This window comes from Heloderma suspectum, chromosome 2 (genome assembly GCF_057233095.1).
Source record: "Heloderma suspectum isolate Gila_16-S chromosome 2, 16-S_ref, whole genome shotgun sequence".
Taxonomy (NCBI): Eukaryota; Metazoa; Chordata; class Lepidosauria; order Squamata; family Helodermatidae; genus Heloderma; species Heloderma suspectum.
Window position 1 is genome coordinate 373,548,070 of NC_139459.1, and position 25,348 is coordinate 373,573,417.

Here is a 25,348-nt window from a genome sequence, read left to right on the forward strand (position 1 = left end):
TTTAAAAAACTGGTTTTTTAAATTATTTACATTTCTATACTGCCCCGTGGCCGAAGCTCTCTGGGTGATCATTCTCTATGGTTGGTGTTGGATTACTTTATGATTATTGTTTGTATTATGTTTTAGGGTTTGTTTTATTTAATTTGTACCATGCCTAGAACACGAAGTTGATCGGCAACCGATAAATGTAAATAATAAATGAACAATGAATGCTGGAAAGTTTATTTCCTACACTGCAAACTGTAGTATTTGCTTTGTAAAGAACGTTCCATTTCTCTGTCTTCTAGCTATATAACCAGTGTCTTTCAGTCAAATGCAGAACTGAACGCGCTTGGTCCATTTTAAAAAAATTAACAGGGTTCAAACCCTTTGCCAATGTGCAGTGGGGGAATACGGCATGCCCAGATTCCGGGCTTCGTTACTTTCTTTCTGCCTAGTCTGTCATCTCCAACATTTCTTTGTCTCGCCGTCTGCGAAGCCCCCGGGTCTCCTGGCTGGAATCTGATGCGCACACTTTAGAACAAGCTCTACTGAACACAGCGGGGGAATAACTTCTGAGTGAATACGCAGAGGATCCGTATTAAGAGGGAAGCCCCTAGAAGCCCGTGGCGTCCAAGGCCTCGTGTTTTCCTAGCTGCACCTCTGGTCCGCCCCCTGGCGCCCAGCGGGGGCTCAGCCCCGAGGGAGGGGGACCAGGCCTGAAGGCCGGGGCCGCAGGCGGAGACAGCTGGCTGCTCCCCTGTCTAAGGGGGGCCGGAGTCCTAGAGAGGAAGGAAATGGGGCGCGGGAGGAGGGGGTCCTCCGGAGCAGAGGCACCGCCCCATCCCGCCCGGTGCTTGCTCCTTGGAGAGCAGCTGCGGGAGCAAAGGCCGGCTGGAGGAGGCGGCGCTGGTCTTGCTTCCTCCCGGAGCCAGCCGGAGGAAGGCTCTGGGCCTCCTTCGGTGGGGGAACTGGCATCCCCCCGCCCACCACCCCCTGGAGGATCGGGTGAGTCCCCCCCTCGCCCCCTGTGCGTTTGGGCGCAGGAGCCCCAGAGAGCCGCATTGGGGCCCGAGTGGAGACGCCCGGCAGGGCAGCGAGGCGCGGGTGGGGAGACCCCCACGTGGAAGGAGGCCGAGCTCCGAGCTGCCCTTCCCCAGTCTGGTGTCCTCCAGGTATGCTGGGCTGCACCCCCCGGCGTCCCCCATGCTGTCTGGGGCATTGTGGGAGTCGTAGTCCAGCCCCCGCGGAGGACACGAGATTGCGGGACGCTGATCTAAGGGGTGGGGAGCAAAGCCAGGGGGTGAGCGGGGGATGAGCTGAGAAAAGCAAGCGGGACCGCCGTGCCCGCTTGGGTTGCTGCCTTCGCTGCAAGTGGGAATGCTCCCTGCAGCTATTTATTTGTGGATTAGGCTCAGGTCCTCTCCTTAGCCCAAAGAGCTTGGTGCAGTACACGTTCATAGAATTATAGCACCACAGGGCTGGAAGGGGCCTGCAAGACCATCGAGTCCAACCCCCTGCTCAACGCAGGAAGCCTGATTCCCAGGCAGTCTCCCATCCAAGTACTAACCAGGGCTGACCCTGCTTAGCTTATGAGATCAGCTGAGATCGGGCACGTCCAGCCCTATGCTCGTAGGTAACAAGCTGAGTTCAATGGGACCGTTCACGTTACCTAACAGCCCACTGTGGGTTATTTAGGCTACCGTGGGTTAGGCTGTGGTATCTAGCTGTGGCAGTCCTCTGGTGGTAAGGCTGTGGAGCAAGGAGCCACCATTTTGAATATGCGACCCCCACAGGGGCTTCTTGTGTTGTGCAAACTTCCCCCTGACCTATTTTATCCTCACAACAACCCTGTGAAGTAGGCCAGGAGGAGAGATGGGGTCTGGCCCAAGATCAAAGAGATGTATTTAGGGGTGGGCCCACAGAGCTCTGGCCCCTAGGGCCCAGACTTTTCCTAGGACTCCCCCAAACACCAGCTGCCACCATCTCCTGATTTGTAGAGAACATAGAGCAGTAAAATGTCCGGAACCTTTGAAGCCACGGGGGAAAAAATGTTGTTTTCAGAGGGGAAAAGGATATTTTTGGAAAAGAAGCAATGTTCTGGGCACGGTAATGGACTGGATGAGGGCTAATAAACTGAAACTCAATCCAGACAAGACGGAGGTACTGTTAGTGGGTGGTTCGTCTGCCCGGCTAGGTGATATTCAACCTGTTCTGGAGGGGGTTGCACTCCCCCTAAAGGATCAGGTTCGTAGTTTGGGGGTGCTCTTGGATCCAGAACTGTCACTTGAGGCACAGGTGAACTCAGTGGCACGGAGCACTTTTTATCAGCTTAGGCTGGTATACCAACTACGCCCTTATCTGGACAGAGATAGCCTAGCTACAGTTATCCATGCTCTGATAACTTCTCGTCTGGATTACTGCAATGCGTTATACGTGGGGCTGCCTTTGAAAACGGTCCGGAAACTTCAGCTGGTCCAAAATAGGGCAGCAAGATTGTTAACAGGGACTGGCCTGCGAGCTCATATTACGCCAGTACTTTTCCAGCTGCACTGGCTGCCAGTCCATTTCCGGGCCCGATTCAAAGTGCTGGTGTTAACATTCAAAGCCCTCAACGGCTTGGGGCCAGGTTACCTGAAGGATCGCCTCCTCCCATATGTGCCTGCCCGGACCTTAAGATCATCATCAGCGGCCCTTCTCCGTGAGCCCTTGCCAAAGGAAGTGAGGCGGGTGGCTACTAGGAGGAGGGCTTTTTCTGTTGTGGCACCCCGGCTCTGGAATGAGCTCCCTAGTGAGGTTCGCCTGGCACCTACATTGTACTCCTTTCGGCGCCAGGTGAAGACCTTTTTATTTTCCCAGGCATTTTAGTTTTCTAAATTTTTATCTTTGCTGTTTTAAATCTGTATTTTAAACTCCTGTACTGCTGCTAGGTTTTATTGTGGTTGTATTGTTATATTGTGGTTTTAATGTTCTATATATTTTAAATTGTTTTATTGTGTGTTGTTTGGTTTTAGTTTTTGTGAACCGCCCAGAGAGCTTCGGCTATTGGGCGGTATAGAAATGAAATGAATAAATAAATAAATAAATATTTATGTTTTTAGCACCCTTTATAGTTCTAAAGTCACTTTGTTGCTTTAGGAAAGCCTTCTCCCAATCTCACGCCCTCCAGACATTTTGGATTTCAGCTCCCATCAGCCTCAGGCAGCATGGCACATGGTCAGTAATGCTGAGCATTTTAGTCCAAAACATCTGGAGGACACAAGGTTGGAGGAAGCTGCTTTCGGGCGTGATTCTGTTGGGATAGTCGGCTGCCTCTGAACTCGGAGGCGGCCGACTATCCAATGCAGGGCAGGCAGAGCACAGAGGGGATCTTCTCCGCACTCTGGCTGCCCTGCACTTGCAGCTAGATGGCCGAGCTTGGTTGCCTAGCCAGGGATTTTGGAGCAGGAGGTGGGGAGGCCGCGTGGTGCATAGGAAGCGTCGTAACGACACGTCCACAGTCCCCTTCCCACCGCTGGGAATGCCTCCTTTTCACCCTCTCCATGGGGGGAGGCTTCTGGGAACTGAGCACAGACCCCTGGTCCCCAGAAACCAAAACATCCTATGGCTGTCTAGACACTGTCTAGCAGTCATAGGATTGCTCTCTCCATCACACAAAGCAGCCTTTCTGTTCCTAAAGCTATATTATGTATAACTTGGTTTGCTCATAAAATTATCGTTATACTTTAAAACTTTTAAAAGTAAATTCAGTTAGTAAATTTATAATTATTATCTGAATAAATTATACTTTTAAATTTAATATACCATACATGCTAATTTTATGAGTTAACCAAGATATACATAACATATTTTAGGTTCCTATTTCATGTATGACCAGAGGGAACATCAACAAGTAGTCCCCGAAACATCTGGATCTTCCTAGAAGCCAGAAGAAGTAGGAAGACCTGGAGGCAGAGGAAGACTGGTGTACAGCATCTGTTCCTATTTGTAAGAAAGTTTAGGGAAATTCTTAAACATGTTCCTGTTTGTGGGGTGAGGCTTAGGGAAATCTGATATGAAAGAAAAACTATCGAGATTTTATTTAGCTGGGAAAAACTCGGCATAGGAATGGTAAGCAACCATATTTATTTTTAAAAAACCTTTAAGCAATCTCAGCCTATTATTTGAAGAGTGACATTTTATTCACTTTGGTAAATAACTTCCGTTAATGAACATCTTATTTTTTGTTCATTTTGAAAGGTGGTCCCTAGTGGTAGTGTCAATCCCATGGGAACCAGGCTACAGAGGGCGCAATCCTATGGGGATAGGCGGCCTCCTCCACACTCGGAGAAGAGGATCTCCTCCATGCACCATCTGCCTATCCAACGCTGGGCGGATGGTGCATGGAGAGGATCCTCTCCTCTGTGCTCCGGCCACCCTGCATTTGTGGCTAGAAGGCCTATTTCGGCTGTCTAGCCGCAGCACTTTGGAATGGGGGCGGGGTGTGTGTGGCCAGATATCGCATAGGAACTGTTGTACCGGCCCTCCCGAGGTCCCTGCCCCACCCCCCTGGAACTCCCCCTTTCCCCCCGCTCCACACTGTTCTTACGAGCGCGGAGCTGGGGATGATGGGCACCACCTATGAGGGGGCAGGGAGGCGATTTTCTGGGCTCCGAGTCAGTTCCTGAAAAATGAATAATCCTACGGCCATCCAGCCACTGTCTAGCGGCCATAGGACTGCGTCCTGAGTTTCTTTTAAGTAGAAAGGGTTTATTCTAGTGGCAACAGTTAGAAGGGTTTATAGCTGGGGTAGCGTTGCCTAGGGGTGAGGTCTAATTGAGAACATTATTAAAAATGGTGGTAGCGAGTTTCTGATTCAAGCCTCAAAGTTAATTTAAAGAAAAAGAAACATAGGTGGGGTAACCCACATGCTGTTCCGTTGCAGCTGGTGACATTGGCAGGATAATCTATAGTGGGTTTTTTCACATAATGGGTTTTAGATTAGAACTACATTAATTGACCACTACAGCGTCTAACCAGAACAAGCCCAGAAACACAAGACTCCGTAGAACAAAACCCCGACTGTCAAGAATGCATGTTTTCTTCCATATTATAATATGGTGACTCTTCTCAGATGTTGGGCATGTGAGCATCACTCAGAGCATCCATGTCTTTTAGTAAAATATACTTTAGATCAATCATTTTAATAAGGAATGAAAGAAATAACTATGTTGGGAATCTTACAGAGAAGATTGAAAAAACATTTTTCCCTACAACTTCATTATTTCCAGACATTTTATATCTCTAGTCTCTGACATAGTTTTTAGAAATCATTTTGGGAAGAGTAAAGACTGGGTAACAATATATAAACGCCTTTTCTAAAATTCTGGGAGAAAATATGTCATAATCCAAGGTGTGAAATTTTTCCGGAAACCCCAAAAATGGTCCTTAGGTAAAAAAAAAAAAACAATGGGGAAAAAAAAATTTTCTCTGAATTTTTCCAGTTTTTTCTGGGCCTTCACATCTCTACGAGAACAGAAGGACTCTCCTGTTTATGTCCTCCACTGGGTACTTTCAAGGCAGCCCGTGGGGTGAGAGATACCTCCAAATCTGCCCAGACCAGAACATAGATATTTAAAAGAAGAAACATATATTCATTTATGTAATAGGTCAACATTCAGAACACCTAGTGAGAAATTATTTCTGAGAAATAATAAAGAATGGCTCTAAATACCAGCCACCCCCTCCCCGCTTTCAATAACTTCTCTCCCTCTCTTCTCATTCACACCCTGTCTTTGATTCTATTCATTCATTAACCTGGGGCACAATCCTATCCATGTTTAGAGAGAGAAAGCGTCCTACAACTCCCAGCATGCCCCAGCCATACGTAAAATATGATCCTGCCTTAAAAAATGTCCATAAGAGAACATTCACAGAACATCTTCTTGGCTTTGCAGGGCTTGGTCTCCATGCTGACTTGGGCAGTCTCTGCCTTAAGACAGAATCTGGCAAAAGAGGAAAGTGATTATTCATCCATATTGGAGGACAAAGTGAAGATGGAAGAACAAAACTTTGCTGGCCCTGAGTTAGGAAAATCCCAGAGAGAGGACAACCCCGGCGCAGATGTACAACACCAATGCTTCCAGCAATTCTCCTACCAGCAGGCTGAAGGCCCCCGAAGGGTTTGCAGCCGCCTCCACAACCTCTGCCGTCAGTGGCTGAAGCCAGAACAAAACACAAAGACCCAGATGCTGGACGTGGTGATCCTGGAGCAGTTCATGACTGTCCTTCCCTCGGAGATAGGGAGCTGGGTGAGGGAATGTGGAGCAGAGACCAGTTCCCAGGCGGTGGTCCTGGCAGAAGGTTTCGTCCTGAGCCAGGCAGAGGACAAGAAGCAGGAAGAGCAGCAGGTGAGAGCATTTCATCCTGAAAGTTTCAAGGGGCCAATAATATTTTCAAGGATAAAAAATAGTGCTGTGCTGAAAATTTATCCCACCTTTTTTCAACTGTTCTCATTCAATTTGATGGAAAAGAAACTTATTTCAAAAACAAATTCAGTGGTGAAGAAAATTTCTGAGAAATTCTCATGAATTGGGGTTCTTTTGCTTACCCCACATAGGAGGTAGCCAAGCAGTGAGTTCAAGTGCCCTGTTTTTCATTCCATAATCATCTCTCCAGCAGCCTGTAGCCTCCTTGGCTTCCCACACTTCAATTAAAGCCCAGGGGGAGACATCATGAGGTAATTCCTCTCATAGCACTTTTTCAGATCAGGAAGTACAGGCAGCCTGGGAGGCTGCAGAGCAACATAGAGATGTGTAATACAAAGAAAACACACACAGCACCCTCAGCCACTTTGCAGTAATTAGCTGCACTCAAAAACACCAAAAAATAAATTATAAGACATCCTGAGAATGAGGCAGAACACTGGAAGCCTCTTTCATAGGGGAAGAAAACTTTCAGGAAATTGGAGGACAGATTTTGGCTCAACATTAGCTCCACCTCTTCCCTGGAGCTTGACACAAGACTGCCCCCCTCACACCTGCATTGTGGTGGATGCAAAATGGGGGTCAACCTGCCAACACAGTTGTTGCAGTTGCCACTTGCAGCGGGAGCACAAAAAAACCAAAACCCCTTATGGAGAAAGAAAGAAGCTGTGCTGCAACCCCTGCCAATGGTGAGCCCTACGTGTGAGAAACTGTTGAGGACAGAAAGTTGGAGTTACCGTGTTCTGGTCAGCAAGGGATGGAGCAAGCAGAAAAGGGTAAACTCCCACTTTCCTGGAAGGCAGGGCCAACCAGATCAGATGTGTATCCACCCGGAAGGGGAGGAACCCCTCTCAGTCACCAGTCTTGCTTACAGAAGGAATTTGGAAAAAATATCTTTTAAGGGCAGAATCCTATGAAGATAGTCGGCAGCCTCCAAACTTGGAGGCTTCTGAGTATCCAGTGCAGGGTGGCTGGAGCACAGAGGTGATCCTCACTTCCGTGCTGTGGCCACCCTGCATTTTTGCTAGATGGGAAATTCCACCCATCTAGCTGTGGCACTTTGGAACAGGTGGGAAGGAGGCTGGGCTGAGCACAGGAAGCTGTGTAATGCAGCTTCCCTGGTCTCCTCCCCACCCCCAGGACCATCCCCTTTTCCTATCTCCGTGCTCCATTTGGGTTATGAGGGAGGGTGGGGAGAGGGGTTTCTGGGCTCCGGAGTCAGAGCCCTGTTTCAGACCTGTTTCAGACCTTGGAGCCCAGAAACTGAACAATCCTATGTCCCCGCAGATGCTGTCTAGGGCTCACAAGATTGCTCTCTAACTGAATTATCTGAGCAACTATAAGAAAGATATCCCATCAGAGGGGTTTCCAGTGGAGTCCCCAAGCTAGCTATAGAGGGGTACCGCAAGAATGCGAAAACACACTCCCCCCAAATCAAAAACATACATTGCTTTATGGAGAACTACAATATGGGTGGGACTGCCTGCTCCATCCCTTGCTGACCAGAACACTACTTCATGGTAAGTCCAGCTTTCCATTCTCAGTCAGCGAAGTAGTGGAGCAGGCAGGAAAGGGCTGTCCCAAAGCAGTGTCCCTTCACGGGTGGGCTGGACTGTATATATTACAATACTTGTTGTAGCACTCTACATCCAAACGATGCTTCTGCGGTATCAAACTTGTCTCTTTTGTTGTGGTGGATGAACACGGAACATGGAAGGCGACACCCATGTTGCTGCCCTACAAATGTCTTCTGATGGCAGTAGGCCCATAGTGCCGCTGAAGTTGTTGCACTCCTGACCAAATGTGTGGGTTGAGTTTTATCCACATCTTTGGTATCAGAATGCCAGGGACCAGTGTAGCTATAGGGCCATCCACAAGGGGAATCTTTTAACTCCTCATAGACTGGGTTCACACAACACCCCACACTGGGTTATCATGTTGTCTGAACCCAGACACTCTAACAAACCATGGCTTGTTAACCATGAACAACGCACAGTTCACAACCCAGCAACAAACAATGGGTACTCGGGGTGAGAAAAATAAGCCACCCGTAAATGTGCTGGGTTCAAACAGCATGATAACCCACGGTTCAATGACAACCTGCGCTCAACCCATACTTAGCCACTGAGTGTGGGTTAACGTGTTATGTGAACCCAGTCATAGAGTCATGAGGCAAGTCGTATTCATTCGTTCATTCGTTTAAAATTTGTAGCCATTTAGAGGCACTAACAGACTCTTCTGCTGTTACCCTTAGAAATGAGAGCTCTGGCCTCTCAGGGCCTGGGGGAGACAGGCAGCTCCCTAAACAGAGCAAACTACTTCTCCTGTTCTAGTGGCTTCCAAGAAAAAAGGCGGGAAAAATCCTCAGCTAGGAGGGAACTCCCTTGTCTCTGCCCAGACAGCACATTGCTCCTTCTGCTTCTGAGGGGGAGGATGCATAAAACTCCGCAGAAAAATTGTTCTGGGAACCTTTAGTTCTTCCACCATCACTCACTGCTCCTTGTTTCTGAGAGAAGAGGAGGTTCACAGAAATATAGTACTGGAACTCCTTGGATCTCTCCTTAGAAAGTTTGCTGTGTTTCTGTTTCTCATGGGAGTGGCAGGGAGGAGGTCTGGCACAGTTAACCTCTTGGTATACTGAGGTAAAGCCACATCCCTTTGTGCCAACATGGGTTAGCAGGATTAGTTGACAGGTTTTGAGAGGATTTTTATGCGATTCCCCAACTTTGTCAGAATACTGTGGCCTGAAGAGTCAGAGGATTGGGAAGGGAGTTTTCTTGCCTTTTCCTGAGCTGTGCCTCAGGGACAGCAGGCACTTTTCCATCCCTTTTACTAGGTTGTTGATCTTAATCTGACATATCTAATAATTTAAACATTCTGAGTGTGAGGCGTTCTCATGGATGGAGGGGGGGGGTGAGGGAAAGCCCTGCCCCCCCAGGCTTTCCAAATTTAACTTCACTGCTTCAGCCTCTGGCACACTTTCATCCCCAGATGGGGTAGATGAATGCCTGCCGGCAGTGACCATCCTGCTACGCTAGGGCTCAGCGTCATGTGGGCAAATCATCTGGGAATTGGTCAGGTTCCCATGTAATGCTATGGATGGACCTTGCTCCTGGGGTACTGGGCCTCTAGAGAAGGCATTACTGGTTGATAAGGGGATAGTTGCACCAGTATAGGTGGACTTCACGCCTTGGGCTTCTGGGGAAGTGTGATAAACTATTCAAGATACTGCCTCTCAGAGACAGTTCTTTGAGAGAGCTAAATATTTTTCCAGCTTGGCCTTAAACAAGAGATGGCTGGCTCATCATAGAGGCCGATGTTTTCTTCACAGATAGTCCTAGGCTCAATTAGTCTCTCAAAACAAAACTTGCCTGTCTGTTGTACAACTTCACACACACAGGACTCCTTGTCTTCTCCTTCCACACCACACCTTTCTACTGTCTTTGGTCAGTTTTAATATTTTTCCCTTTGCTGCTTGGGCTCATTAGCTGCACATGGCCTCTGGAGAACACATCCCTGGTTAATAAGGAGATAGTTGCACTGCTACAGGTGGAGTTTACTCCTTGGGCTTCTGGGGAACATATCCCTATTTGCCAGCTGCCCCAACCATCACTGGACCATTAGCCCTGCCCAGTTCTGAGACAAACAAGTGTGGAGAGTTGCATCCAGACACTGCTACCGCCCTTTCCTGGCCCATGAAACAAGCTGGAGTAAGGAAGGGCATGTGATTGCTGGATCGGGATATACCCCTTAGACAGGATGGCACTGTGGTGACAAGAGCATTCCCCAAACCAAATACACCCACCAGAGAACAATAAGGATGGGCTTAAGTATTTCTTGTTCTGCCTCTTTGAATACATAAAAAACACTGTTTTTTTAAAGCACCGGTCATAATGAAACATAAATTACAGAGACGAAGTAACAGGAAGCAAGGAGAGACTCCTGCCAGCCCTGTGTCAGATGCCTGAACAAATATCAAGAAAAAAACTTAGAAAGAAAAGGGACCACTCCCAAGTCTAAACTTAACCCTACTCTCCTGTGGAAGGCAGAGCCAAGTCTGAGATGGGTCCCCCCCCCCCCTTTCTGGGGGGATACACATCTCAGCTGGGTGGCCCTGCCTTCCACAGAAGTGGGATTTGACCTTTTCCTGCCTGCTCCACTTCCTCACTGACCAAGAAATTCTCCTCCCCCTGGAGAAATTCTGCAAAATTGTCCCCCTTATTTCTCTGCCCACAAAAAAGGTGAAGAATTTTGAGAGGCCATTTGCACACAGCTCTAATAAAAATCCTCATCAATTGCCAACATTTTCTTGAAATCATTGAAGGAGGAGATATCCCAACCCTCACACAGGCCTTTTGCTGTACGTTTCCTTTTCTAATCCCTCTATTTGTAATCCTCAATGCTTTTTCCAGTGCTGGCCATAGTTCCTCATGGACCTGCGGCCCACCTGGAGTCCATTCAGAGTAGAGCCTTAAGTATATTGGCTCCCTATGGAACTCCCTGCCTATTGATATCAGGCAAGCATCAACGTTTTGTTTTCAGCGGCTCCTGAAAACATTTTTATTTAAACAAGCCTTCCCTGACTAACCAGCCATGGTTTTATTGGCACATTCTGAATTTAAAGGTTTTAATTCTGTATTCTGATTATTGTTATCATTAGATTTATCCTCTTTTTATTGCTTACCATTCAGATATTTTATTGGATATAAGGTGGTATATAAATCTTGTAAATAAAATAAATAAACAAACAAACAAATAAATAAATAATACAGAGATAGAGAAAGCTCCATTGGACACCAGGCAGAAGCCTCTGCCCAGGTGGATTATGTAGGAGGGTAGCTCCTCCTGCCCCACATTTTATTTATTTATTTATTTATTTATTTCTATACCGCCCAATAGCCGAAGCTCTCTTTAGCGTAGCTCAGTGGATAGAGTCCCTGCTTCGCATGCAGAAGGTCCCGGGTTCGATCGCCAGCATCTCCAGGTAGGGCTAGGAAAGAATCCTGCCTGAAACCCTGGAGAGCCGCTGCTGCCCGTCAGCGTCAACCGTACTGGGCTAGATGGACCAAGGGGCTGACTCAGTATAAAGCAGCTTCCTGTGCTCCTATGCATGGGAGCCTATTAAGAGTAGATTTGACGGGTTACTTTTGTGTGTAAGTACTGACACTAGGATTTATGTTCCTATGTTCCTGTCTCTAGTTTCTCTCTGAGTCATGGTATTTGCCTTTTATGCAGAGAACGGAGCCAGTCTCAAGCTGGAATTTGACTATAAAATATTGGTCCCGTCTCAAGAGCGTTCGTAATAGCTCATTCACAGAACATCCTCTTGGCTTTGCAGGGCCTGGTCTCCCCGCCGATTTGGGCAGCCTTTGCCTTAAAGCAGAACCTGGCAAAAGAAGAAAGCGATCCTTCAGCCGTGTTGGAGGCTGCCTTGGGGCACAAAGTGAAGATGGAAGAACAGGACTTAGCTGGCCCGGAATTAGGGAAATCCCTTTCTCCCGTTCAGGTTGGGAGCAGTGAGGAATTCTTGGGGGAAACCATGCAGAAGACCCAGGGTGCGGTTACACTCACTTTAGATGTACGGCGCCAGCACTTCAGGCAGTTCTGCTACCAGGAGGCCGAGGGGCCCCGAGAGGTTTGCAGCAGGCTCCACGATTTCTGCCGCCAGTGGCTGAAGCCAGAGCGACACACAAAGACTCAGATCTTGGACCTGGTTGTTCTGGAGAAATTCTTGACTGTCCTGCCTGCAGAGATGGAGAGCTGGGTGAAAGAATGTGGAGCAGAGACCAGTTCACAGGCAGTGGCCCTGGCAGAAGGTTTCCTCCTGAGCCAGGCAGAGGACAAGGAACAGGAAGAGGAGCAGGTGAGAGCGTTTCATCCTGATAGTTCTAAAGGGCTGAGTATATTTCCAGGGATATTGTAAAAATCCCCACCATTTGCCCACTTTTTTCTGCAAATCATCAGAGAGGATGGCCATGACTTTTCTGTAACGTTCCTTTTCTAACCTGCACCCCCTTGTGATCCTCTCTGCTCTTTGTGTTGCAGGACCTGTTTGCCAAAGAGGCCACTGATATCCCCGAGGCACAGAAGGCTCCATCGAATACCCGTCGGAGGCCTCCGTCTGGGTGGATCATGCAGGAGGGCTTCAGAGGAGCCACCTCACAGGGTAAAGATGAAGGGAGCATTTTTCAATTCAGTCTCCCCCTTTCCAGTGTGCCTAAAATATGTGGGCTGTTTTTATGTTCCCCTGGGCCTGTGTGGAGGAGGTGGTTGATTCCAGCAAATAATTTGCTTCAACAGTGCAAGTATTTATATATCTAAACCGGCACTTAGGAAAAACCAGTATGGGAGAGAGGTTGAGTTACACGCACACATGCTCAGATTTATCAAATATAAAAAATCTAAATGTGTAGAAAGGATAAAAGAGCAATGGAAAGCCTCCTTCTGTGGCTTGGATCTTGGCCGGACTCATAGTCCATCTGCTGCTCCCTCCTCCTCCCCGTGGGGTGCAGGGGGAGAGCATGTAACCTGGACTATATTTCCAACTGCGAGGGCCAGAAAACACTCCCGCTTCCCCATCACTCCTGCTCATGCATACAAGCATACCAACAAATCCCTAACAACATTGTTCCCTTGCGTGGGTTTCAGTTGAAAGCTGCTTTGGGTACCAAACTTGGTTAAATTTGAGGTATAAATGTAATGAACAAGTGGGAGCTAGCAAAAAGTTGCAGTGTAGAGTGCTTCTCTTCATGCTTTGGCCACTGTGTTCAATTTCCTTTCCTGTCTCCACTGCTCTGGTTTTCTTTTTCTTTCTCCCTCGTAGTCTGCATTCCATGCCCACAGAGCATCCCTGGCCCTCACTGGAATGTTTCAGGAGTTTATTTTTCTCCATTTGGGAATTTTGTGTATGGGGCTGTCACCGCTGCCCAATCTCTCTCTCTTTTGTAAAATTAAAGATATTATTAGTTTTCCAAAACAAAATCAACCAAACCAAAAGAAGAACAAGGGGGAAAAGGAAGCAAATAGATAAAAAGAAATACATTAAGTTTAAATTAATTCTTGACAGAGGGAAGTACGCTTAACGTTTATTCGTATTTTTCCGCTTTACTTTGCAGATGAAGATATAAGTGGAATCCATAGGCTGCCTAAAAGTTTTCATTACAATACTTCAATATATCAAGTTTATATTTAGTCTCTTTCCATAATCTGAGGAAAGGCTTTGACAAATACTGCTGTGTATGTATGTCCCTGATCAGTATATAGAATACAATCCTGCCATATTTTATAAAAGTCAGATATTTTGACTTTGCCTTTAGCTAATTTCAGTAGATGTGTCAATTTTTCTGCCATGGCTGTTTGCCATAATTCCATATACCATGATTTCAATATTAAAAATTCTGCAGTTTCCAACTTTTAGCCAGTGACTGAGCTGGTCTAGGGACTACAGAAGCAAGCAAGCTCCCAGAGAGCGAGCGATCAGGGGGAGCAAACAGGACTTGGCCAGGGGAGCTGCGGTGGCAGAAGAGACAAAGGAGACAAAGGCAAAGAGTGAGTAGAGGACCAGGCACAGGCTACTCTAGAACAACCAAGAAGCTAGAAACAAAAAGGGAAAACACTATGGAAGGACAAGACTCTCCAGTGGTGGTGACCTGCAACGTGTGTGCCATGTTTGTTTTCTTGCCTGAGAACAACATGGCCTACATGTGCAACGAGTGCAAGTTGATCACGCTGCCAGAAGGAAAAGTAAGAGGACTGGAGCGACAAGTGTCGACCCTCCAGGGAATAAGAGAACACGAAGAGTTTTTGGACAGAACGGTGGAACTACAGCAGCAAAGTGAAGGACAGAAGCTAGAAGAGCAACAGCAAGCTGAGGCAGAAGAGGAAACTGCTGAGGGGAGGAAAAATGCAGTAGAGGATACTCCTTGGAAAAGGGTGACAGTTAGGAGCAGAAGAACTAGAAGACACTCGGCACAAGTGGAGGCAGTGGAACTAGGGAGCCGTTTCCAGGTACTTGAGGATGAAGGACAGCCTGCAGAGGAAGAATTACAGGGGACCCCGCATGAGAGCGAGCAAGAGGCTGAAAGTCAGCCAAGCAGAGGTGATGAACCCAAGGCCTACAGCTACAAGAAGAGAAGAGGAGGAATAGTGGGAGACTCCTTGCTGCGTGGGATCGAAACCCAAGTATGTCACAAAGACCCGTGGACTCGCCAGGTATGCTGTCTCCTGGGAGGACAGATTAGAGACATGACTAAAGGGTTGCCTGCACTCATAAAGCCCACTGACAGGTACTCCGTTCTTCTCATCCATGTGGGAACAAATGATACCGCCAAGCAGAGCTATGAAGAAATCACGTCAGACTTTGAATCTTTGGGAAGGAAACTCAAGAACTTTGGGTCCCAGATAGTTTTCTCATCCATCCTTCCAGTAGTTAGAAGAGGGATAGAAAGGGAACGAAAAATACTCCAGGTGAATGACTGGCTACGAAGGTGGTGCTGGTGCGAGAGATTTGGATTCTGGGACCACGGGCTATACTACCTGGAAGATGGACTGTTGGCAAGGGACGGGTTGCACCTCATGAAGGCTGGGAAGAATGTGTTTGGCCACAGCATGAAGAACTTCATCAGGAGGGCTTTAAACTGAATCCTACGGGGAGGGGAGACGTAAAGTTGGGGGTAACAATGGACAAAGGCTCATGCACCGCAATGGAGAGAACAGCTCTAATAGTGCCCAATCATAGTCTTCACAAACATGTAGGAAGAAAGCCAGACCATGAAGCACATGGTCTTCAATGTCTATGTACTAATGCCCAGAGTATGGGAAACAAACAGAACGATCTTGAACTCCTAATACAGGAGGGAAATTATGACTTGACAGGTATAACTGAGACTTGGTGGGATGACTCTCATGACTGGAATACAGCAATTGAAGGATATAACTTGTTCAAAAAGAACAGAAAGGGAGGTGGGGTTGCACTATATGTTAAAAATACTTATCTCTGCACAGAAATACAGGAGGAGGAGCTTGGTAGCCCCTTCGAGAGCATCTGGGTTAAAATAAATGCAACAAAGAATAAAAGGAACATCGGAGTCTACTACCGGCCACCCAATCAAGGAGAAGATGAGGATGAAACTTTTGAAAAGCAAATTACCAAGGTTTCAAGGAAGCATGATGTAGTAGTGATGGGGGACTTCAATTTCCCCTATATTTGTTGTGAGACAAATTCTGCAAAACATGGCCCCTCCAAGAAATTCCTGACTTGTGTGGCGGATAACTTCCTCCTACAGAAAGTAGAGGTAGGAACTAGAGGATCGGCTATCCTTGACTTGATCCTAACCAACAGAGATGACTTAGTGGGTAAAGTAGCAGTTATAGGAACTCTGGGGGAAAGCAACCATGTTATACTTGAGTTCATGGTTCTAAAGGAAGCAAAAGCCGAGTGTAGCCAAACCCGTACCCTGGATTTTAGGAAAGCTGATTTTAATAAACTCAGAACAATGATCAGTAAGGTCCCATGGCAAGCGACTCTAATGAGAAAAGGAGTCCAAGATGGGTGGGAGTTTCAAAAAAAGGAAATTCTCAAGGCACAATTACAAACAAAACAAGTAATATACCTCAACTTCAGCAAAGCTTTCGACAAAGTCTCCCATGAGATCCTGATGAGCAAACTAGCTCAAAGTGGGCTAGATGAAACAACGATCAGGTGGATCCACATTTGGCTACAGGATCGGACTTGGTCTGCTCAAACTCGGGAGAGGTAACGAGCGGGGTACCACAGGGCTCAGTCTTGGGTCCAGTGGTCTTCAATATTGTTATTAATGACTCGGAAGAGGAGAAGGTGCTGGGAATGCTGATCATATTTGCAGATGACACAAAATTGGGCAGGATAGCTAATACCTTGGAAGACAGAAACAAAATTCAAAGTGATCTTGATAGGCTGTAGCGCTGGGCAGAAAACAGCAGAATGACATTTCATAGGGATAAATGCCAAGTTCTGCACCTAGGAAAAAGAAACCAAATGCACAATTACAAGATGGGGGATACGTGGCTCAACAACACTACAAGCAAGAAGGATCTTGGAATTGTTGTTGATCACAAGCTGAATATCAGCCAGCAATGTGATGTGGCTGCAAAAAACGCAAATGCTCTTTTGGGCTGCATTAATAGAAGCATAGCTTCCAAATCCTGGGAAGTACTAGTTCCCCTGTACTCAGCACTGGTTAGGCCTCATCTGGAGTACTGTGTCCAGTTCTGGGCACCGCACTTTAAGAAGGATGCAGAGAAGCTGGAGAGGTTCACAGGAGGGCAACGAAGATGATCGGGGGACTGGAAACAAAGCCTTATGAAGAGCGACTGAAAGAACGGGGCATGTTTAGCCTTGAGAAGAGAAGACTGAGGGGAGATATGATAGCACTCTTCAAGTACTTGAAAGGTTGTCACAGAGTGGAAGGCCAGGATCTGTTCTTGATCATCCCAGAATGCAGGACACGGAATAATGGGCTCAAGTTATAGGAAGCCAATTCTGGCTGAACATCAGGAAAAACCTCCTGACTGTTAGAGCAATACGACAATGGAACCAATTACCTAGGGAGGTAGTGGGCTCTCCCACAATGGGAGATGTGGGATGAGGCTGGCCAGCCATCTGTCAGGGATGCTCTGACTTGGATTCCTGCACTGAGCAGGGGGTTGGACTTGATGGCCCTGTAGGCCCTTTCCAACCCTACTATTCTGATTCTATGGCTGCCCAATCTCAGTTATCTTAACTAGGATTTTGCCATTAATTTACAGAGGCAGTTTTCACTTCTGTCACTGGGGACATTTAAACATAGTTTCTCAATGTGTAACTGTATCTTCAAACAGAGCAAAAAGGAAGAGTCAGGGATTCATAGGCCAGTCACTCTGACATCAAAACCTAGGAAGATTCTAGAGCAGATTATAAATTCATTTTTCAATCAGGAAATTTCCTTAATAGATTGTGAAATGCTGTGGAACATGGGAAGCTGCCTTATACTGAGGCAGACCATTGGTCCATCTAGCCCAGTATTGTTGACACTGACTGGCAGCGGTTCCCCAGGGTTTCAGGCAGGATTCCTTACCCTACCTGGAGAAGCCGGGGATCGAACCTGGGACCTCCTGCATGCAAAGCAGGGGCTTTGTCACACCGAGCTATGGCCCCTCAAGATATGTCATGTGGACATGACATATCTTGACTTCAGCAAGCCATTTCTAAAATTGCCCCATGATACTCGGTGGCTGCAAAAAAAAAAAAAGCAAATGTAATTTTAGATTACATCAGCTGAAGTATAATTTCAAAATCACAGGAAGCAATTGTTCCAGTCCTCTTTGCACCGGTTAGACCTCACCTTGCATACTGTGTTAAGTTCTGGACATCACACTTCAAGAATGAGTCAGATAAATTGGAATGAGCTCAGGGAAGGGCAACAATGATGATCAGGGGACTAGAAACGAAATCATACATGGAAAGATGGAAGGAACTGGTTATGTTCTGCCTTGAGAAGAAAAGACTTGGGGGCGGGGGGGTTGACAGCACTTTTCAAGTACCTAAAGGGTTGTCAAACAGAAGAGGGATGCAACCTGTTCTCTTATCACCCAAGTCGGTATGACATGAAATAATGGGCTTATGTTACAGGAAGGCAAATTTCGGCTGAATATCAGGAGAAACTTTCTAAGGGTCAGAGCAGTCAGTCAGTGGAACCAACTGCCTAGGGAGGCGCTGTCTCCCCATCCCTGGAGGTATTCAAGCAGAGACTGGGCAGCCATCGGTCAGGGATGCTTCAAAGTGGATTCTTGCACTGAGCAGAGGGTTGGACCCGATGGCCTAAATGAGCTGTTCCAACTCTGGGCATGTTCGCACAACATGCCAACCCACGATGGGTGACTAGCCAAGCACTGGGAGTTGTTTTGTGAACAACCCCCAGTGCATAGCTGGTGTACCCGACAAATGATCAGGAGCACGACCCTCAGTGCGTTGGTTGTTTCCCCTCATTCCCCCTTCGGTCCTCCAGCTGGCTCTGCCAAGCATCCCGGGGGACTTGGAGGCAGAATTCATCTTGTCTGCCGCCAAGTTCCCTGTCCGCGCTCTGATTGCGATCCTGGCCACAGTCCCCTTGCCAGTGACAGCCCCTCCAACTGTGCTGAAACAGCACTTTAGTGGGGCTGTCACTGGCCCCTCTTCTTGCCTCCATTCCCCCATCCCCACTCTGCAATCCCAGCCCTTTTTTCCCTTCTTTTAAAAAATGGGTTAGCCTCTGTTGTGCTATAGCAATATTGCAGCTGTCCAAAATAGAGAGACTTGACTTAGCAAGGTTATCCACAGGGTTCAAGGGCTTCCCCTGAACCTTGGGGGTGTCCTGCTTCAATTCCCCAACTGGGGAGCAAGTGGCACTAGCCAGGGAGATCATGTTCCTGTTAAATTCCCCAAATAATAAAAATAATAGTAATGGTAGTAGATGGAGAAGAAGGCTATTAATGCCTAGTATGCAGGATGAAGATACACGACTGTTCATTGTCAGAGGCAGTATGCCTATCTACACCAGTTCTAATATTAATAATTATAATTATAGTAGTGTATGTGGGAGAAGACTATTAATGGGGTGGTGGGATTTAAAGTATCCAAACCTTGGGCAAATGACTTGAAACCTGGCATGTACATCCCCCTTAAGGGTGCCCACAAGTTTGCCAAGTTTCAAGTCATTTGCCCAAGGTTTGGATACTTTAAACTCTTTCAACCAGAAGTAGAGGGAATGTTAAATGATTTTCCTTTCACATTTTGTGTACCTCACAGGAGATGGGCCAAGGATGTGGAAAATATGTGTCAGCTCCTCTCTTCATTGTGATGCATTCAGAACAGCTTCAGGTACACTGGATCAGGTAGGGCGAATGGTCAGTGGGGTGTTACATTTTAATCCACTGTTACCTTATCCACTCACTGAGGAGGGGGCAACCTAGGTGCCTCTTACTCTTGCACATCTACCTGTGCTTGAAAGAATCTGTCTTCTTCCCTTTGCTTCTGTCAACATTGACCTCTCAGAAGACTGAATGCCATATGTAAAGATTTAAAACCTGTGCGGTCAGTGTGATCATATCATGCCAGTACTTCTCCATCTGCACTGGCTGCCAGTCTGTTTCTGGGCCCAGTTTATTTTTTTAACCTTTAAAGCCCTAAACCACTTGGGACCAGGTTACCTTAAGAAACATCTCCTGCCAGATTTACCTACCTGGACATTAAGGTCATCGTTTGAGGCCTTCCAGGTACCCCCCCCACACACACACACACACAAATGAGGCGAGGTGGGTGGTGAGAAGAACAAGGGCCTTTTCAGTGGTGGCAACCTGTCTGTGGAATGCTCTCCCCAGAGAAGCTTGCCTAGCACCTATGTTGTGGTTTTTGTGGCACCAAGTGAAGAGCTTTTTATTCTTCCATGCATTTTCAGAACTCTTTTTGGTGCTTTTAGTACTCTCACCTGCTACTGGTTTTAATTTGGCTTTATGATCTTGTAATGGTTTTATTTGCTGCTGGTTTCATCTTGGTTTCATTCTGCACAGTTTTTATTTTTTGTTTTAATGTTTGTGCTGGTTTTTCATGTATTGTACACCACCCCAAAGCTTTCGGTTATTGGACGGTATAAAAACACAGTAAATAAATAAGGCAACTGCAATTGAATAAACAGGGCAACCGCAAGCTATGTACTTTTCCTCTCTTAATGGAGTTAGAGTTTTCTGCTCACAGATGACATTTTTTCTTTCAGGTGTCCTTCGAGGAGCTGGCTGTCCATTTTAACAAAGGGGAGTGGGCTCTGCTGGATCCGGACCAAAGAGCCCTGCACAGAGATGTCATGGAAGAGATTTGTGGTATCATAGCCTCTCTGAGTAAGGCTTCCCCTTCGTTAGCATTGATAAAATCTCTTTACTAGTGCTAAAAAATAATTGTAGCTGTCTCCTACACTCTTGCTACATTTTAGCAGGCAGTGTCCTCCTCTTCCTATGTGGGTGGCTCTTCAGGGGTCTCTTCTGAGGACATCCTTAGTAGGTGGGCCTTTCTCAAAGACACAGTGTCTTTGAGGTGTCAGGCTTGGATGTCACTGGCTGCCGTTTTGCTCACTTCTGGAGGAAGTGGGATTCTCCAAAGCTCCAGTCCTGTGTGCATACATAAGGCCATAAGAAGTGCCCTGTTGGACTGGCCAAAGGTCCATCTAGTCCAGCATCTGGCTTCCCACAGGGGCCAGCCGAATGCTTCCAGGAAGCCCACAAATAAGGAGTAAAGGCATTATCTCCCTCTCGCTGTTCCTTCCAAGTAGCTAGCATTCGGAGGCATACGGACTCTGAAGATGGGGATTGGTGACTTGGGCATAAGCCCTGTTTAACTCAATGCAACTTGCTTCTGAGTATCCGTGCATAGGAGTTACTCTTCCTTCCCAAGTGCTGGGTCCCAGGTGAGAAGCAGACTGTGGGTTCCCTCTCCACAACAACTTTCCTACTGCCATTTCAAACCACATTTGGCAAGCAGTAACCTCTGTCCATCACCAGACAAAATACACCAACTGTTAGAGAATTGTTTGGGAGACGGAGCTGTACTTGGGGAAGATTGTTTCTGGACATACAAGATAAAGGTGTGGGTTTTCTTTTATAGAGTACAGTAAGGTTGGCCTGTGGGTCGATTTGGGAATAGCTGGCAGTGTAGGTATTGTAAGTGGTTTTGAAAGCCAAGTTGGGGCCTGATGATCAAAAGGTGGGGTCCCTATCTAATAAACCATGGGGAAGGTGATCATTCATTTCCCTTTAAAAAGGAAAATGTGTACAGGGCACTTGGGCCAATTTACCTACATTTTGAGTTGCCTTTGGTCCATCTGTGCAGTAATGTTAACTCTGATGGACAGCACTTCTCCAAAATGTCATATCAAAGACTTCTAGGCCCTCCTACCAAGATCCTTTAACTGGAATTGCTGGGATCAAACCTGGTCCTTTAGACATGCAAAGGACAGACTCTGCCACTGAGGTGTGGGTCTGTTGCTTCCCTGTTTCTTTTTTCCTCAGAGTAGTCTTCTTCATCACCAATGAGAACAGGGCAGCATGCATTGGGGTTTTCCATTTAGATCCACCACAAGCCACTTTGAGCAAGTGGGGGCAGCGGTGGCGGGGTGCTTATAGTGTTGATAAATAAAAACATTTAGACTGGCCTGAGGCTCTGAAAAAAGCCTTATTCTGAGAACTGAAGCTCAGTCTGAATAGACCCAACACTGCAGTCCCCAGAATGCTTGTTCCCAGTTAATCCAAACTAGCATAATTCGTTTAGTATGAATAGAGATATTTACTTAATTAAAACATTTTGACTCTGCTCTCCAGCTGATAGAGACAAAGTTCCATGTACAGAGGATTACGATCTGAAAGACACAACACAAAAGGAAAAAAGCAATAATGAGGGAAGAGGGGGAAAACAATCTTAGGTACCACTTCTCAAAGTTATAAAGTTCATATGACAACTATCTTTTATGAAAAAATTTTTTGAGAGAGAGTAGTGGCTCGATGGAGCTGGTCCAGTCTTTCCCTCTGCAATAGATTAATGGAATTGCTCGTACAGGATGACTATTAACTAATAGTGTTACTTCTTTGTTTCCTGGCTGTGTTTCTCTCTTGGGCTCTTACCAATTGTCTCTCTCCTTTCCAGGAGGCTATGGGTGTGGCAGAGAGAATGAAGGAGAAGCACGCAAGGCATCATTGGCAACAACGAGAGGTAAACAGGATGAAGAGCAGAGCAAAAGAACTGAAGCCAAAGAGGGGAGAAGGAATGAAGCCTCTGCTTCCCAGGGTGGTGACATCTGTGAAATCCCAGTCCAGGAAGTAATATACAATGGAAAGGAGAGGTGTAATTGCCTTCAGTGTGGGAATGGCTTCAGTTGTAAATCAGTTCTTCGTAATGGGACAAGCCCCACAGGGGACAAATCTTTCAAATGCTGTGAGTGTGGAAAGACCTTCATTCTGAGGAAATACCTGACTTCCCATCAAAAAATCCACACAGGAAAGAAACCATTTAAATGCTTAGAGTGTGGAAAGAGCTTCAGTTGGAGCTCACACCTTAAGACACACCAAAGAATCCACACAGGGGAGAAACCATTTAAATGCTTGGAGTGTGGAAGGAGCTTCAGTCAGAGTGCAAGCCTTATGTCACACCAAAGAATACACACAGAGGAGAAACCATTTAAATGTTTGGAGTGCAGAAAGAGCTTCAATCGGAGCTCACAACTTATTTCACACCAAAAAAATCACAAAAGGGAGAAGCCATTTAAATGCTTTGAGTGCGGAAAGAGTTTCAGTTGGAACTCGTACCTTATTTCACACCAAAGAATTCACACAGGGGAGAAACCATTTAAATGCTTGGAATGTGGAAAGAGCTTCAGTCAGAGCTCAAGCCTTATGTCTCACCAAAGAATTCACACGGGGGAGAAACCATTTAAATGTTTGGAGTGTGGAAAGAGCTTCAATTGGAGTGGAAACCTAATGACGCACCAAAAAAATCACACAAGGGACAAACCGTTTAAATGCTTGGAATGTGGAAAGAGCTTCAGTCAGAGTTCACAACTAACAACACACCAAAAATATCACACAGGGGAGAAACCATTTAAATGCTTGGAGTGTGGAAAGAGCTTCAGTCAGAACTCAAACCTTATAGCGCACCAAAGAATTCACACAGGGGAGAAACCATTTAAATGCATGGAGTGTGGAAAGAGCTTCAGTCAGAGCTCGCAGCTTATGAGACACCAAAGAATTCACACAGGGGAGAAACCATTTAAATGCTTGGAGTGCGGAAAGAGCTTCAGTCAGAGCTCGCGGCTTGTGGCACACCAAAGAATTCACACAAGGGAGAATTCATTTAAATGCCTGGAGTGTGGAAAGAACTATAGGAGGAGAGGTTTCCTTATTTCACATCAAAAAAAATGTCACACACCAGGCAGTGGTAACGTCACCCGACGGGAATGGAGGCTTAGGGCCATAGCTCCACGCCCTGTAATAACTTTAAAAACACAGAACAGTTGTCAGAATACTGAGAATCAACATTTGTAAGTGCAAACCTCTAAGACATGCAACAGGTAACTACTGGCATACGGGAGAGAGATTTAAAATCAGATTTTAGTGGCAAAAGCCAATCTGTCACTTCTGAAGTGTCTGACAATGACCCAAGTATGATACGTGAAGACGCTCATCACAGTAAAGCAGAAACCAGTCCAAATTAGCACAGCCTCATTTAAGCAATGATAGACCAACTTAGACAACACTGTAAAAATCTGTCAGAAGAAATGGCTATGATTCTCTGGGACATGGCAATGAAGTTGCCTAACAGCTCATATACAGCTAACAATACCTTCAGTCTTGGTGTCAAACACAAAGCAAAAATCCATGCCCGGTCAACAGCCAGTTTTAATATGCTACTCAAGATGGAAGACCTGGGCTGTGTTTCCATGACAACGGAAGGAGAAGCTAATGGAGGAGTATTGGATTTTGTTAAAAGGAATTGGCTTTGCTGTGAGCAGAGTTCCACAAGCAAATTCTGCAGACCAGTAAAAATCACTTCACAGAACATACTTCCTAGTGGGGGTGGGGGTTGGAATGAATGTTATTTGACTGACAGGGGCTGCTCAACCAATAGGAGAGGTTCCCCCATCCCCCCCTTTCTCTTTTCCCCTGGAAGTCCAGAAGCACCTGCATTTCAGGAGCAAGCCTCGCTGAGCACAGTGGGAGTTACTTCCAAGTAGACACACACATGCTCGTGCTGAGAAGTGAGGGGGAGGGGGAGAGAACACAAAGACAGAAACCAGCCCCCATTTTAACCTGCGGGACCTCATTGACCACAATGGGAGTTACTTCTGAGGAGACAGTAATGGATTTGTTGTGGGAAAGAGACAGGAACTAGCCCCCATTGTAACTTGCAGGATATCTATAACAAAGCTGTGAAGTACTTCCTAAGGCAATGAATCAGAGCCTCGCGATCACGCTTAATCGCACTTAAGGAATTGGGCTTTAAAATGTGCCGTGTTAGTTGAGGGGCTTCTCTGTAGTTTCTGTGGTCATTGAGAGGGGAAGCCTCATTCAGCTCACTGGGAGGAAACACCACTTCACTGGGGTCATGGTGAAAGACACACCCCTGGGCAAGGCTAGCATACTCAAGCTAAATGCAGGGGTTGGGGCATACAACAACTATACCAGGGAGAACCTGACTTAAGGAAAAGAATCGGTCTTTAAGCAGTCTCAGGAAATCCAGGTTTTCCCTGATAAGTTCCGCAGTGGCTGCTGGATGGCCATGATGTCATGTATCCCTAATGACCTCAACACACGTCTGGTTTCAAGTAAATCTCTGGTGGAAACACCCCTCTGAAGAACTACTCAAGACGTTCCAACCTGAGGGTGTGTGAGATCCCATTCTCCCCCCCGCCCGCCCCAGCAACATACACTCTCAGATGGTGGGGTTAGAGGGTAGGACTCTTGTAGGTTGAGATATTTATTTTCAGGCAATAATCCACTTGCAGGACAATGTATAAGAGACAAAGTCCAAGTTATACCATCATCATGGGATCAGATCCATTAGATCACACATTTTATTAACAACCCCAAGGTTACGTGGCAGGCCACTAGGAAGCTTGCCCCGTTTGAACAAAGAATACACCAATATACAGAAGAGATTAAGATAATTGTTTCAGGCATATATGAAATAATAATTCCTTCAATGACATTACTGCCTAGCCCTGTACAGGTTTACAGCCTTTTGGGGGGAAGACCTCAAATGGACCCTGACAGATACAGAGTGGTCCTCCATCTGTCAGAAAAAAACCTATGAGCTCAATATTGCCCCAAATCCAGGAAAGTAGTATGAAGTTCATTCACAGGTGGTATTTGAC

The 25,348-nt window shown here is 46.5% G+C and overlaps 1 protein-coding gene across 1 annotated transcript in view; it reads left to right on the plus strand.

Annotated features, from left to right (window-relative positions):
• The first annotated feature begins 634 nt into the window (after positions 1-634).
• The window catches only part of LOC146356150 (uncharacterized), a 36,388-nt gene continuing 11,674 nt past the window's right edge, over positions 635-25,348 (plus strand). The window contains exons 1-7 of the mRNA XM_084830026.1: positions 635-987; positions 5,916-6,368; positions 11,782-12,306; positions 12,489-12,609; positions 19,246-19,331; positions 20,210-20,330; positions 22,126-23,515. Of these exons, the coding sequence (XP_084686152.1) occupies positions 5,928-6,368; positions 11,782-12,306; positions 12,489-12,609; positions 19,246-19,331; positions 20,210-20,330; positions 22,126-23,515 (2,684 nt within the window). The 5' untranslated portion in view covers positions 635-987; positions 5,916-5,927. The remainder of the gene's footprint in view (positions 988-5,915; positions 6,369-11,781; positions 12,307-12,488; positions 12,610-19,245; positions 19,332-20,209; positions 20,331-22,125; positions 23,516-25,348) is intronic.